This window comes from Tauraco erythrolophus, chromosome 6 (assembly GCF_009769465.1).
Source record: "Tauraco erythrolophus isolate bTauEry1 chromosome 6, bTauEry1.pri, whole genome shotgun sequence".
In the NCBI taxonomy this organism is placed as follows: domain Eukaryota; kingdom Metazoa; phylum Chordata; class Aves; order Musophagiformes; family Musophagidae; genus Tauraco; species Tauraco erythrolophus.
Window position 1 is genome coordinate 25,040,708 of NC_141470.1, and position 15,482 is coordinate 25,056,189.

Below are 15,482 nucleotides of genomic sequence, written 5' to 3' on the forward strand. Positions count from 1 at the left end.
ATAAAAAAACCTTCTTGAGCATCAGGTTTTGCACACTGTTCATTTAATTCTTAATTAGAATGAATTCAAATTACAAATATTATGAAGTTACACCAACCACTGAATTATTTTACACAGAACTGACTAAAATGTCTGTCTTCTCATTCAATGGAAGCAGTAACATCCCCTGGTTTAAGACTATGAAGAAAAAAAAAATAAATCTGCATCTTAATAACAAGTTGCTGCTGGGATGAAAATAAGGGTTTGTAGGGAGAATGTGGACAGCTTTGGATGTTAAGTTTTGACTGCTGAAGACAATGGGGGAATTTACATTTTGATTCAGTTTTACGGAACAGTTCACCAGCTCTGCCACTGACTGGATAATCAGTGAAGTGGTTCAAGTTACTAACCTAAAAAACATGAACTTGACTCTTCAGCTTTCACAGAAAACTTGACTATCTGGTAAGCTAGCAAGCAATATGGCCAGAGAGTGGCTAAAGCTTGTGCAAAAGCTAGGGTAGAACTTCGGATCAAAGCAATGGGCAGATTGCTGCTTTTAGCAGCAGTGAGCAGGCAGACAGACAAGCTCAACTGTAACAACTAACCTACCCCTATACTGGACATGACACACCGTATGAACTACAAAACGTGCAGGCTCTCATTTTAGATATTTAAATCACGATGCATTTTCACAGTCAGAATGAATGAAAACTTTGTAATGCAAGTCCTTAACAACTGTAAATTACCTTTGAAATTAGCTGTTTAAATTCTGAAACTGTTTGATTCAAATAAGCTCGTACGCTTATCGGAGGCGCAACTGATTCAGTTTTTAGGTCAACTACGTGAACCTTTACCATGACCTCTGTAGGGAAAAGGAAAAAGAAAACAAAACCACATATATATGAGAGAGAATTCAACAGGCAAAGAAAGCACACACAAGCTTGTCTGATGTTCTGATAAAGGGGTTGCCTTAAATGCATAAAACAATAATGAATTTGAAGAGCAGTCCAACTTCAGAATTTCATTTTCAGATCAATTTTAATGCCAGAAGCACAAATGTTCCACAGTTTGACAAGTTTTAGTATGCCTTAGAACTGATTCAATTAGAAACAAATTGGCAAAACAGCACTGACTTTGTAAAATTTAGTACAACAAAGGTTTTCTTCTTTTACACATCATAATGAAGTTCCATGTTTTACAAGTTTTATTTTCAAGCCATCAAACAATATATGATTATAGTCTATCCTTGTCTGTATGTAATTACATGTCTTACCACCAGGTTTATAGCACTGGAAAATTTGGTCAGGTCTTCTTGTTTCCAACAATAAGTCAAACATGTACGTTGATTTGACACCTCCAAGTAATAAACCCATCGGTGTATCCTCTTCTCCTTCATAAGATCGTTCCAAGTAGTCATGAAACTCATCGTATTTGACAAGACGGCAGCAATCCAAAGGAACGGCCTCTTCTAAATCCATTAGCTAAATCATGCACACACACACAAAAAAACCCCAAAACATTTAATAATGGTTTATTTTTAAGTTTAGTTTTTCCCTTGTAAGCTAGAAATATCTCAGAATGTGCACATCCAGGAATGCTTTAAATTCACAAATTTCAATCTGGTTTTAGAAAAAACGTACACATACTTCATATATATTATATACACACATGTGCAATGTATATATATGTTTTCAAAATCGAAAGAGAAGCCTGCATCAAAATGCAGAGAAGAGGTAAGTTTGAGAAGCATGTGTATAAGCACACAAAGACAGGTCCCAGAAGCATATTCAGAGGAATGCATTGCCTACAAGTTACACCAAATGGCATCTTAGAGGCCCGAGGAAGTAATATCCACTAATTATCTTCTGCGCATCTCAAGATGTTAACTCATTCCAAATCCAACTGCCTTGCTGGTACTTTCCCAGCCAAATATGCATATGGCACGAATCACAGAGTACAAGTAGGTAAGCAAGAACATACGTCTTCAACTTCTACCTGTTTGTGGAAGGCAAAGATGACAGACGCTTTGGTGCCCACTGACATTATTGTATTAGTTATGCAGCAAGTTTATTGAAAGAATTCTCTTATTACAAATCGAATACAACATTTTTACTGCAATACACATACCAGCATTCAGAATTCTTTCAACTTACTGAGACTACAGTGAGTCTAACAGCAGCTCTCACTGTGATTTTAAAATAAGGGTATGTGAAGTTGCACTGACTTTTTAAAAAGGCAAGCTATATCATTCCAATCAGAAACCATCTGATGGCCACTAAGAGAAAACTCAGTCAATAAACCTCAACTAGAACATCTCTTAAAAAAAAAATTAACAGGAAAAAAAAAAACCAAACCAACCCTCAAAGAACAACCCACAACAAAAAAAACACAGCCAGCTCCCCACAGGCACTCCCATAGCACTAGAAATTTAAAAGCTGAAGATACACAACAACATAAAAAAATTACAGCTAAAACTATTCTGTTATGGACAGCATACCTTGTAAGCCATTTCCACAGCTTCCTTCAGTGTCCTGTCCTTATGAACCTCTAATTTGTTCTCCATCATTATTTGTTTTGTCGGATGCATGCAGAACAATTTAATCTATGAAATACACAAGGAAGAAAAATTATCATGAAGGTATTTGCAAATACCTTTCATATTAGAGTACATTTAAATTTACAACCCTATATTCAAACAATCTAATATAAAATACAGCTTTAGCTCTACTTCAGCTATAGGACAGCTTCCTTTTAGGTGGTTACACAACTACAGATAGAAAAAGTCAAAGGCACAGTAGACAGCACTAGTGTGAATATACGTATATCTATATATTTTTGCAGGCTAGGGTACAACGTCTATAATCTTTGAACTATAGGCTGTGTGCAAATCCTCCAAAACAAAGTGCACGCAGGAACAGTGAATGTGAAATTGCTTTTCCAAATACAGTTACATGTTTCGCAACCATAGAGAACCTTCTGATAAAACCATCACTTGATTCATAGGTAGACCAGTTGACTGGCATGTTTGTAAGTCATAATGTCATATTTTGTTTGTTACTATTGAATCTATGGTTGGAAAAAGATTCAGCTCTTTCTACCAAATAACTAAATTGAAATGAAACACCTAACATACAGCATTACATACTCTTTGGAATTAATTTTGCTGAAATTAAGTGACGTCAAATTAATTATAGTTTTGTTTTGGTTTTAATACCAATGCAAATTTACATGAAAGACATTGGCTTAACAAAAATCTGTGGTGAATACCTCTAACAGATGCTCCACTGTGTACAGGCTTCCAATTCATTTTAAAGAGCTACTAATATAAATATACTCATCACAAGAGTCCTTGTATTGTAGTAAAAAATTACTATTAACTGCAGAAGCATTTCTTAATAGAAATGCATTGTTATTTCATTCAGGAGAAATTCTAACCTTGCAAGTGTTGCGCTCAATTTCACGTTGCCTCTTTTCTTGTTCTTCCAATTCTCTCTCTTTCTGTACCAGTTGTTTAATATGCTCTGGATACTCATGTGCCTCAAGAAACTCTGCCGGTGAAAATAAAACAATCGTTTTAAAAAGTAGATTTTTCTGCAGTAGGCAACATCTTAGGAATTAACGGGTATATTTAATAGTTATCTTTCTTTCCTTCTTCCATCTCTCTCTCCTCCATCCAAATTTCTCACTACACCACATCCGGTTCTCTTTTTCATGTCATAAATGAAATCAAAGTCAGCCTTTTATTTCCCCTAATTATAAACCAGCAACACGAGAAAATGCTATTAGCACAAGATTAACATTGCAGTATCAGTAAGGGAAGCTTTGCTGTTGTAAAGAAATACACCAAGACTGATGACTGCACTTGAGCCTGTTTTTACAATAAAGGTAAATTCTATTCTAGAAGGTAAATTAACTGATAATAAATGTCAAAAGATACTGTCTATACTGTGATTAAAATAAATATTGCACTTAATACAGATTAATGTACTTAATGAGATTTTGTTTCATAAAGGGAAACAAAAACAGAACATGCAATACTTCATCAAGTTAAAAAAAAAAACAGAATCAACTTTTGCAAAAACAGTTGTCTTGAAATCCTGGTGTCTCTCCTATTGCAAGGAATTGGGCAAGTAATTTCTCAGATTTAAAAATGAGTTTGGCACGTTCAAGAAATCTGAAATAGCAGATTCAGTTCCTTTATTTGCTTGTTGAGGAATTAACAATCATAGCACCCACAGGAAAATCTATTTCCAAAGACAGCTCTTGACCCATAGACTTTATTTACGGCTGCTGTTTATTCTCAAGCTTCATACAATTTACAATCACTTCTTGTTCAGAATGAATAACATAACACTGTTTCAATGATCCAAATATTGTAATACTATTTTTTGTTGCTCTTAAGACTTAATACTTTATCAAGTGGATGATAAAAGGCTTTAACAGTATGCTTCTTGTGTTGAAGCCACTTCAAAATGATATAAAGCATCTACTTCAGATATTGTTACTTGAAAACTAAATAATACATTTTCATAACTGCACTGTCCGTGTATCATGAATTCTCAGAAACGAAGAGAAGCCAGTAAAATTGATTTTGTGAGATACTTAGTTTTTGCCCCCTATTTCCTCAAAGAAAATATCATTCTTCAATTTTATGGGGAAAATATGAGAAAAATAAAAGGAAAAAAATTAGAAAATAATAACATGTCTGACAGTACTCTATGTATGAAACAGATTTCTGCTAAAAATAAATGTGGTTTGTATTTATTATGATGTTGAAATGAGATGAAAAATTTGCTCCAAATATCATAAACCACTTTTAGAATATAATAATATAGCAATAGTTGCAAGTTTACTTTTATTAATTTTGGAATTGTGTTCTTTATAAGTAAAATTTAGTATAGGCGTAGGTTTTTTAGTTTGTATTTAAAAAAAACATTAAAGCTTATTTTACTCATCCTTGCACTGCTAGTTTCTTTCCTTATTGTGGCTAACAACCGTCTTCAGTTTCTCATGGTGGAATTCAACAGTTTACCCCAATAAGTTAAAGGAAGCAGACAACTATTCTACTCCTTCTGAAAATATTTACAGCAGTAGAATAAGATGAACAAAATGTTAGAAGATCTTCTATTCCCTCTTCCACTGTTACAAACTCCCAAGTATACAAGTCTTTTCAACACTTGCATGCTCTTCATAAAGAATAAGCATGCCCCTAAAGAAGCTGCACAATGTGAGGTGCCCAAGGTTTCAGTTGTGAGATTCTACGCTATTAAGTAATAAATAATTTCAGGTTACCAACTAAGAATAAAATAAATCCAGCTATTAAACTATCCTCCCTACAAAGGATTAATTTAAGATTCTTGAGAGTTTGAATCTATTCTTCAGGACACCCAACCTGAGGAATGCAGAGGTATTAGAATTTTTTTACTTGCCTTTGAAAAGTTAGGCAGCTCCTCATCTGCTCAAGGTATTAGGAAAAATTATTCACTGACTAGATTATTTTGTGCACTTCAGGGCATAAAAGTTCTGGCAATTGAACTGTGTGTATATACACCCCAAAAACTTAGTACAATATTTATCAGCCTAACTTCAACCAAGCTACAAACTGACAAATTTCCCTTTATAAGGGCAGACTACTGAATGTTTCCTTTAAGAAAAAAAAAAATACAGCTTTGATATTGCAAGCAAACTAATCTTTGGCTCAATTCAACCAGTTACAATATTAACAAAATATTTGATTCTTCCAGGCACACTGCTGATGAGAGCAAGTGTGGTTAGCCACTGCTCTTCTGGTTTCCTTCCTACAGCCGTGCTTCTAAATAGGGATTAGCAAGAAGGGGAAAATAACAAACTAACACACTTCCTTCTATTTTGACATTAGTTATTCTGTCAAACTTTCATTTACTACTGCATCATTTAGGTGTGCTCAGATTTTAAATGAGAAACATTAAGTGTTTTCAAGCAAATACAGTAGTATTTTTAAAAATCTACAAGATAAATCCTGTAAGTTTACAGTTATTAATAATAGGAACAGTCTAAACCCCTGTGAAATCTGCCAATACTTGAATGAAGCCTCCAACCAGACATTCTTGTTTTGAATCCAAATAGAATCTTCATTTTCCACTGTATCATACTTCAAAGATTAATCAACCTGTCAGCTATTACCAGGGGCCAAGCATCCTCTAAGCCCTAATGAACTAAATCAGAGATAAGGGGAATGAAAAACAGTGAAATCCAAGTTTTGTTTCTGAGTAGTTAACTTATAGCATATTTTCTCACCTCCTAAGTGAAACACAAACAATAAGGGCTGCTTACAAAGTGTAAAACTTTGTCATTATGAAGTTCGTACACACTCATTTTAAAGAAAATATTTTTTTTATTCCACTATCAATCATGACACTCTATAGCATTACATTATAGTTTATTCAGTGTCGCCCAGTTTTTCATTTTCATGATATCTAAACCACTAAAAAATTAGAGAATTTACTTTGTGATGACCTCCTAATGATCCATAAAGGTTTATGACAAAAAGAATAATAAAAAGCTATAAAAGAAGGCTTCCTATATTAAAGTTGCTTCAGCTTACCCTAAAAATACCAATACCACTATCCTCACAAAAATCAGTACTTAACACATGTAAAACATCATCTTATTCCAGAACACAATCTTACTGGTTAAGAACTGCAAAACATACTTACTTGCATTTCTTGTTGGATCCTTCAGTCTGTATATCAGCATGTAGGCATTTGTGGAGCTGGTGGAGAATGGTTATAAATTCATTATCAGACAGGGGGATAACACCGACTTCAATAATTGTTCTGTTTTGTTTTTCAGTAAGTAGCCATGTCATATATATCTTAGCAATACACTAACCAAAAAGGATTTTCAAAAACAAGTATCATGTTATTTTAATGATTTGGAAACAGCAGTCAGGATAGTTCTTACAACTATTTGAAGCATCTACTGCTACTTTTAAGCTAACACATTAGGCACATGCATCTTGGCCATTCATTTAATTACACCAAAACATAACCAGAAAGAAAAGTAATACTACAGTACTACTAACCTAGCAAAAGCACTGGAATAATAGCCTCTGCTTCCAGAAGATCCACCATATGTTTTCTTAATATCTTCCTGAGTTATCTAACAGAAAATCAATTTAATGATTATTTGAGAAACTTGCACTGATCAAGATGCATTTATTCTCATTAGGAAAAATAGCATTACATAATTAACATATAATATTGATCATTCTAGTTTTTTAAAAAATATTTCTGCTTATTTGCTGACTGAAAAAAAACTATTTCAAAGTGATCTGCCTCTTCATTTTACAATAAATGTAAACTTTTTTTTTGAGGTAGGAACTTCTTAAAAAAACAATATCCAGGTTCTTGATTGCAATAATATTTACAGATACATGTAACACCTGAAATGCATCAACATGACAGGTTTAACAGCATGATCTGTGTTGTAATAGATCTACAAATACACTCCTCTAAGCACGAAGTATTCTTCACATGTATAGAAGGCAAAATGCTAAATCCAGCCTAGGCTGTACATGAACAAAGGCTTCTTCATAAACCACCCCCTCTTCACCATCGAGAAGAAACATTCCTCCCCTACAATGCACAAAAACTCATATATAAATACATTTAAAAATCCTAGAAATCAGTGAAGCTAATGAGTGAAATACATGTATATAGCAGGACATTAGGATGAGAAGATGAAGCAAAGTAATTGTTTGAAATACCTGCATATAAAACCAGTTTCATTATATGAAACTGAAAAAAAAATCACATGCAAAATAGAAACTTACTGATTCACCTATGAGTACACGAGATAACTCAAAATACTATTTTTACCTTGCTAACATGCTGATCATTAAAGCTGTACCACTGGTCATCACTAAAAGATTTTATACAGGCATAATAATGGCCACCAGCAGCACTTCCAGAATGAACCATAACAGAAAAGAGCTCATACAGTAAAGAACTCTGGGGAAAGAAAAGAAAGGTGTGATATATATTAAATAAAGAAAATATAACCAAACGATAATTTAGAAAAGTTTTAAAACAATTACACAAACTCAAATATATAAATAGCTGTATGTTAAAAAACAGATCTCTAACAGAAATGCATTACTGCAATAGACATTGAATAAAATCAGAGTTCTAATATGCTCAACATTATACAAGACTATGTAATAATTCCAGTAAAGAGGAATTTCCCCTTTCGCTGGTGGCAAGAGAGAGAGAAAAGACCAAACGACTCAAGAAAAAAAATAATGGAAACATTTTTGAACTGGCTTAATGTATTACTGTTACTTTTTTTCTGTATAAGCTCTGAATGAATGAATTCTTAGCTAGACAGGTATTAAAACATCTCCACACAAGAAACAAATGTAATGACCAACTTGCCTGTAGCTACAAAGTTAGGCTTATTTGCTATCACCCTTCTCCACATTCTTGAAGACTGCTGTTCTCCCCTTAATGTATATTGCAAACCAGCAACACACCATTCAGTGCTTATCAGCACTTTGCATTAGCTTTTCTCACACCTCTCTGAGTTTGCTGTCATAAGCCTTTCTTTATATGTATGGAAAGTATGGAAATAAAGGGTACGAAGGACATACATTCCGTGTTGTGTATACATTAAAAAATAAAACCGAACAATACTGACTCACACAGGTGTTAAATGAATTAAATATTTTCAGCTTGCACGGAGGAAATGCTCTGTAAATTCTTAGCACATACTGCAACCGTTATTAAGATACCCAAACCAAAAAGCTAAGAACATGGCTTAACAGCTAGCTTGCTTTGAGAACAAGCAGTATGAATTAATTGGCCAAAGCTACTGTCAATACTAGGACATGACATTTGGACTACAGATACACTACAATACTCTGTCCCTGTTCCAGTCAAGTGACTGTCTATTAATTTCTTTCTTTTTTCCAGCTAAGATTGACAGTATTCAGGACATTTATCAAAAAACCCTCTCAAATGGTTTAAGGTTAAGAATAAACAGGGACAGATGTGCAGATTAACATGCAAATCAATCTTTACATATTTATCAAAGTAACAGTTGCAGCTAAACAGCTTCCTAACAAGTCTGAATAAAAGCTATCAGCCAAATTTCAGATGAATACACTGAATAACGACACACGAAGCACACATTGTAGACATTACCATAAAACTCATGATTTTTGATTAATTTTGTATTGACAAGAAAACTCAATTCGGTTTCTCAAAGATCTCTGCTAATCTTTATGATTCACAGAAGGACAACTGCTATCCTAGACTGACTTGGTGATCAATTCCTTTATATAAACTCAAGATGACTGAATGAATATTTAACATTGATATCCATGGCCTCATCTATATGACCGTTTTTATTTATAAGGACAAGAAAGAGATGGCAGAGACTGATCAAAAGTTTCTAATCTTCTACTAAGCTGCAAGACACTTTTGCAGGCAAAGCTGGTCAGCTTTTGACAGTTGGTCTCAAAGCAAAAACACTGCTGACAAGACAAAACAGTCTTCAATTTGAGGGTCTGCTGCCAAAACAAGTTATCTGGGAATTCTCAGTCTGACAAGCTGGGAAGACTTTTTTTCTCAGGTGACCTCCAAATTAGTTGTGTACTCTTCTTTGCTGTAGTGCCATTTTTCGAATTTGAATAAAAACACACACTCCCACCTCCTCACTCCACTCCTAATATCAGAATTAATGATATTTTTATCATTTACATTTGTGGTTGGTTGACTTTGGCCAACAACTAAACACCCACCAGTCAGTCAAGTCACTCCTCCACTTTGAGTGGAACGATGGAAAGAATCAGAAGAGCCAAAGTGAGAAAACTTGTGGTTGGAGATAACCACAGTTTAGTAAGTGAAGGAAACAGGGAAAAAAAAAAAAAATGCAATGATGCAAAGACATTACTCACCATCTCCCACCAGCAGACCAATACCCAGCCAGACTGAGTAACAGCTACTTTGGAAAGCCCCCAGTTTTTACTGCTGAGCATGATATTACACAGCAGGGAATATGGCATGGAAGATCCCTCTGGTCAATTCAGGTCAGTTGTCCCAGCTATGTTCCCTTTCCAGCCTCTTGCCCACCCCTAGCCCCAACTCATTACAGAGGCAGGATGAGAAACAGAGAAAGCCTTAGTGCTGTGCAACACTGTTCAGCAAAAGATAACATACTGGTGCGCTATCAATGCTGTTTTAGTCACAAATCCAAAACAGAGCACCATACGGGCTGCTAAGAAGAAAATTAACTCTATCCCAATCAGACTCAGTGTAACATCTTTTTTTAAACATACCTTTTCACTGCCAGCTTTAGAAATTCTTTCTGCTGCACTATTGCTTTCAAGGCAGATTCCTTCATCAACTCCATCATCGTTGGAAAAATCATTGCTCATCTGATCACTGTGACAACTGCCTTCATTTTCAGCTCCACTATCAGTGCAACTCTCAGTCTGAGGGGACTTCTTAAAAGTAAGACATACGTACTAATATTATATCGCATTTAAAGTTACATGGAACAAGAAATAACAATACATTTGTTAAATGAAAAAAATCACAATCTGCAAAACAATGAAACTCCACAAAAACATAGACACCTCTGGAACTCAGCATCGAGAACAGACTTGTTTCTGTTACTGTCTTCAGTCCACCTCTTAGATCAGTATTTTCTGGTCTTGTGTGCAACTGAATGGTAATTACCTGATTTCACACTTGACAAGACTATATCTGTTACCAGTCTACTCCATTTAATAGTTGATTCAATTAAATACCTGGAAGTCTAATATCAAACAACAAATCCTATTGTAATATAGCGCTGTTAATAGGAAGTGATTTGACTGGCAATATTTTCATCCAGTCAAAGATTTTCTTCCATTTCGACTCATTGGACAGAGTCAAGACATTACAGTAAGACTGATTAGTGTTCTATTAGCTTTAGTACAAGTCAGTATATCCCTCTCTTACCCGATCCTCTTTCCTCTGGATAATTCTTACAATTTTTCTGACAGTTGTTAATTTTGTCTTAAATTCTATTCTCCCAGATCAATCTTCATTCTCATTTAGTCCCCCCAGTAACACTTCAAGAGGTATCAAATTGCTTAAATGGCACACTTCATAAAACAAAGGTTTGCAGAGTCAGAAAGACTTCTCCAAATGTACATCAACGCAGTATTTCTCTTATACCACTAAAAGGTAGCAAAGTGATATAATGTTTTCAGGAATAGAATTAGAGGAATAAATTTAGTCTTTAATGCAGACAGCACATTAAAAACTTTTTGGTGAATTTAATTGCACAACATGAATTTCGGCCAAAACCAATAGATGCAAGTGAAAAATAAAATTGTAAAAATCTCATTTCTATAGCATACACAAAATTATGAGACAGAAGGAAGGAATTAATCATTAGTGTTATCTGGACTAACTTCAGTATCGAGAGTTTCAAAACTTTACATCACCTCCTGTGACCAAGACAGATTCAGACACAAGTTTAAGAAATGTGATTCATTCTGGATTTGCAGCATATGTAGAAGCCATCAGACTCGTGCTTTTAAACCACTCATGTGAAGACAGAAGAAATCAGAAACAGCTTTATGGAAGCCCTACAGCAATTAGAGAACATGCTTACTTTTCAATATAACAAAAATACACATGCACAGATTTAAAAACTTCAAATTAAAATATTGCCGTGGCTAAAAAACATTTATGTAGATGAATAATGTAGTTAAAATTGATTTATTAGACCAATATTTTAATTTTCTTAATGAGAAACTTCAAGAATGCTGAAGACTTCTCCGAAGCTAAACACTTTACCTCATCTTCAACATCAATGAAGACACTCATGTCTAACTCCTCAGGAAAAGTCATACGATCATTGAGTTTAATCCTGTGCATAGTTGTGTAATCGAAGTCAAATCTCTTCAGCTGTAATGTCAGCAGATATGGAAAATGCAAGAACCGCAGACCCTAAAAGAAACAAAGACAAGATTATGCTCCCATTGTCAAGATCGGTATTTACAAAAAGTAATTTTTGCAAATGATTTGGACAGTCTTTACCTTCCTGGCATCACATTTCTTCTTACATCGTTCACAAAAATACTGATTGGGGCCATCAAGAATCTCAGGCTGAATGAAAGCATGCAGTGCTTCTTCCTAATAATAAAGAGATGTTATCTGATTTATAAAGAATGTTTACTATGTAGGTATAAATCAAAATGATAAATTTACAAGGAGATTGCAAACACATAAAAATTACTTCAACTAAATCTACAATCAAAATTTGATAGACTTAAACTTTGATACAGACACAGAATCAGGAAAACATGAAGAGCAATCAATCTTTCTACCCAGCCCAAGGTTAAACAGTCAAACCACAGTTACTGCTAACTACATTTCATTCAGTATTTGATGAATCCTAATTGCCTTTGCTTAATAAACATACAATATAAAATGACATTCACTCCTGTTATCTTGCACATCACATTTAGTCATGTCTGTTTGGTTCACTGCTGTGAAAATGAGCTTATTTTTCAACCCTGTTCTCCCAGAATTTTGAGATGGTTCTTCTGCACTTTAAGAGGAGTTTTTCCCAACAGGTACCATCCAATAACTACTGGGGTGGAGATGGCAGGAAAAAAATATTACTCAGTTCCTCAGTGCCCTGCCTGAGGACAGACTTGGTCCCATTTTACAAATGGACTGAGGAAACTACATTTGAAGATACTGCTTTTAAGTGAAAGGTGGGGCAAGGACAGAGGGATAATATTTCAGCTTCACTTCCAAAGGAGTGAGAATCAGATTTGAAAGTCTCCTGTAAAGACAGAACGAGCTACCTAGCATAAACTTTATGAAGCAACCAACCAATAACTGGAGTTTTGTCCTCTGATAGCTGCCTAAAAGTTGTCACTAATGCTTAAATCCAAGACTTTAATGATTTCTACTTTCCTCCTCTCTGCAGCAAACAATGTTCAAAATACGAGCAAACTGATCATTACTCCTCCTCATAACATAATTTGCAACAATGATATTGCACATAAGTTGTATACACTTGAGGACAAACTTGTTTCAACAAAATTCACTAAAAATATTGAGATGGGTTCAGTGAAGAATTTTATCCAGATATTTTAGAAGTTAAAATCTTTAACCCAGTCAGCTTGCAAGCCAATAGGTTCTGGGTTTCTGAACTCCAAGTGGAACCTAGCTCTCTATTCATCTATGGAGGTGAAGATAAATACAACTTGCATATTTAGACATTCAGTTTAAGACAAAGAGCAGATGTTTTTAAAATCATTATCTCTTATGAAGGACTATAGCTGTTCCCTGAATAAGTAAAGAAGGGGTTTAACTGGGCAGAGTGAAGTCACCAATTGTAACATGGCTGGCATAGAACTTCAGATTACTATCTAAATCATATTGTTTGGTAAGTCACACTTTGGGAGGAAATCAAGGATACAACAAGCTCTTCAAAAAGCCTCCAATTCTTCCTTCTTTCTGGGAACTCAGACAAGTGGCAAGAACAATAATAAAACGTGTTTTACAAAAGCTCTGTTGCTGTTCTAGGAGAAAGGACTTTTAAAAAGAACTGTATTCCGGGTGACAGCTACTCACAAATAAAAAACATGCCAAACTCAACAGAACAACTGTACATTGAAGGCAGTCATGTCACTTCACCACTTTTTGATCCAGCCAGAAAAGCCACTGAACAGCCCTGAAGTCACAACTCTTGGGCAGAGAGGCTCTCCCAGACACATGAAAACATTTTAGATTCTGAACTGAATTGCTGTCTATGTATTTACTTACTAAACATTACAGAGGCTGAGTTGCTTTGTACTCAAGGGCAACAAATAGCTAATGTTTAGTAAGATTATGCACTGAAATGTGAGGAATCTCATTCCAAAATGAAAGAAAGAAAACTAAGCAAGTTATAATGCTTAAAAAGCAAAAATGCAGATTACTGCATTTTGACTATTCTGTAAACTAGTTAAGGAATTCATAAATTCAGAACTATTTAAATGAAAGCAAAGAAGTTAATAACCAACACAGAAAACATGAAACTGAAAACATCACAATGATCACAGAATTATATCTTATGAATCAAATGCCAGTTAAGACAATAAAAATGTATTTCAAGTGTAGGAAAAAAGTTGCAATTCATGTATCAACATGAATATGAATGAATGAGAATGACGGGACATAAACGATTATGTACTGCTTATGTAGACTCATGTGATGTGCAATTTAACAAGAAAATATACTATAAATTTTTACATACGGAAAAAAGTGATGATCCTTCAGACCACCAAAAACTGAATGTAGTATTATTACATTACTCTTGTGGTTTCACTGCTTACCACACATAGCGAGCTGCGCTTTGAAAACGATGATTAAAACTCTGGAGAACTCCATTACTTCTGAGCTATATGAATACCCATGTATTTTTCAATCCTTGTATAGGGAACATTGCTGTTCCTCAGGTTTACTCATTTGCGCCTCCTCCACTTTTCTCCTATATAATCTTTACACCACTTAGTTCTGCTGATTAGGATGTTTCTTAATACAATTCCTATTCTAATGCAGTTCACCATTTTCTGCCCTGATGGTTTACTCAGCAAAACCAGCGACAAAGCTTCTACACTGCACAACTTATCACACGACATCCCCCATTTTTGTGCATGTTTAAATGTTACCTTTGAAGAGGTAACTATTACGTAGCCTTAGAGCTACTAAGCATTTCCAACATTCCCAACACACAGACACTTCAAAATACACTATAAACGATCAAGCAATAGCTTAGTATGACAAGGGCTATTTAAGCTTTTTTTATAGTTCACAATCAAAAGAACAATATAGGCTGAAAGAGATTTCTGGTGATCATCTGATGCTAACTCTCTGCTCAAAGTGGGTCCAACTTAAAGCACACTGCTCAGGGCCTTGTCCAGCCAGCCAAGTTCTGAGTATATCCAGTTTTTAACATTCTGATTATGAGATTTATGGCACTTAGCATACAAAAATGTCATAACAAGCAGTTCAAACTAATTGTTGTCTGGCTAAAGACAGGTACTTCAAACACACTCTTCTCCACAAAGATGTATTATGGCATAGTCAGTAGTTTGACAAGTATCTTACTGCAAGCATTTTTAAATGCGTAAATTTGTAAAACCTGTGAATAGAAGCAGTAGAATCTTTATAAAGTTACACAATAAATAGCAATTAGGCAACATCGTCCTCAGAGAAAAACTAGCAACTAATTGCCATCTCAGATTTTCAGATCTTATCTAGCTTCCCATGTCCAAAGAACATGCTCAACTAAAAATACAAGACCTTGTTGCTACCAATCTAGCTTAAAAAAAGTAAGTATCCATGTTCTCACTGCCTCCAGTAGTTTTAGTTTGGCGATGACACCACAAATTAAGTTCACACAGAAGTCCAAATTAATTTCTGCCCCAAAAAGGTCTACTTGTGTGCATATTTACACTCTCAAAAGAA

The 15,482-nt window shown here is 34.8% G+C and overlaps 1 protein-coding gene across 8 annotated transcripts in view; it reads right to left on the reverse strand.

The window, feature by feature from the left end:
* The window catches only part of USP47 (ubiquitin specific peptidase 47), a 61,381-nt gene that overhangs the window by 14,465 nt on the left and 31,434 nt on the right, over positions 1 to 15,482 (reverse strand). For 4 of the 8 annotated variants that reach the window (XM_086613974.1, XM_086613973.1, XM_086613980.1 and 1 more), the window contains exons 9-18: positions 12,054 to 12,149; positions 11,811 to 11,963; positions 10,298 to 10,465; positions 7,839 to 7,970; positions 7,043 to 7,119; positions 6,675 to 6,730; positions 3,415 to 3,527; positions 2,477 to 2,581; positions 1,253 to 1,460; positions 726 to 841 (exon numbers count right to left, since the gene is read on the reverse strand). In XM_086613974.1, coding sequence (XP_086470100.1) covers positions 726 to 841; positions 1,253 to 1,460; positions 2,477 to 2,581; positions 3,415 to 3,527; positions 6,675 to 6,730; positions 7,043 to 7,119; positions 7,839 to 7,970; positions 10,298 to 10,465; positions 11,811 to 11,963; positions 12,054 to 12,149 — 1,224 coding nt within the window. The remainder of the gene's footprint in view (positions 1 to 725; positions 842 to 1,252; positions 1,461 to 2,476; positions 2,582 to 3,414; positions 3,528 to 6,674; positions 6,731 to 7,042; positions 7,120 to 7,838; positions 7,971 to 10,297; positions 10,466 to 11,810; positions 11,964 to 12,053; positions 12,150 to 15,482) is intronic. The other 4 variants (XM_086613977.1, XM_086613976.1, XM_086613978.1 and 1 more) reach the window with 2 other exon arrangements.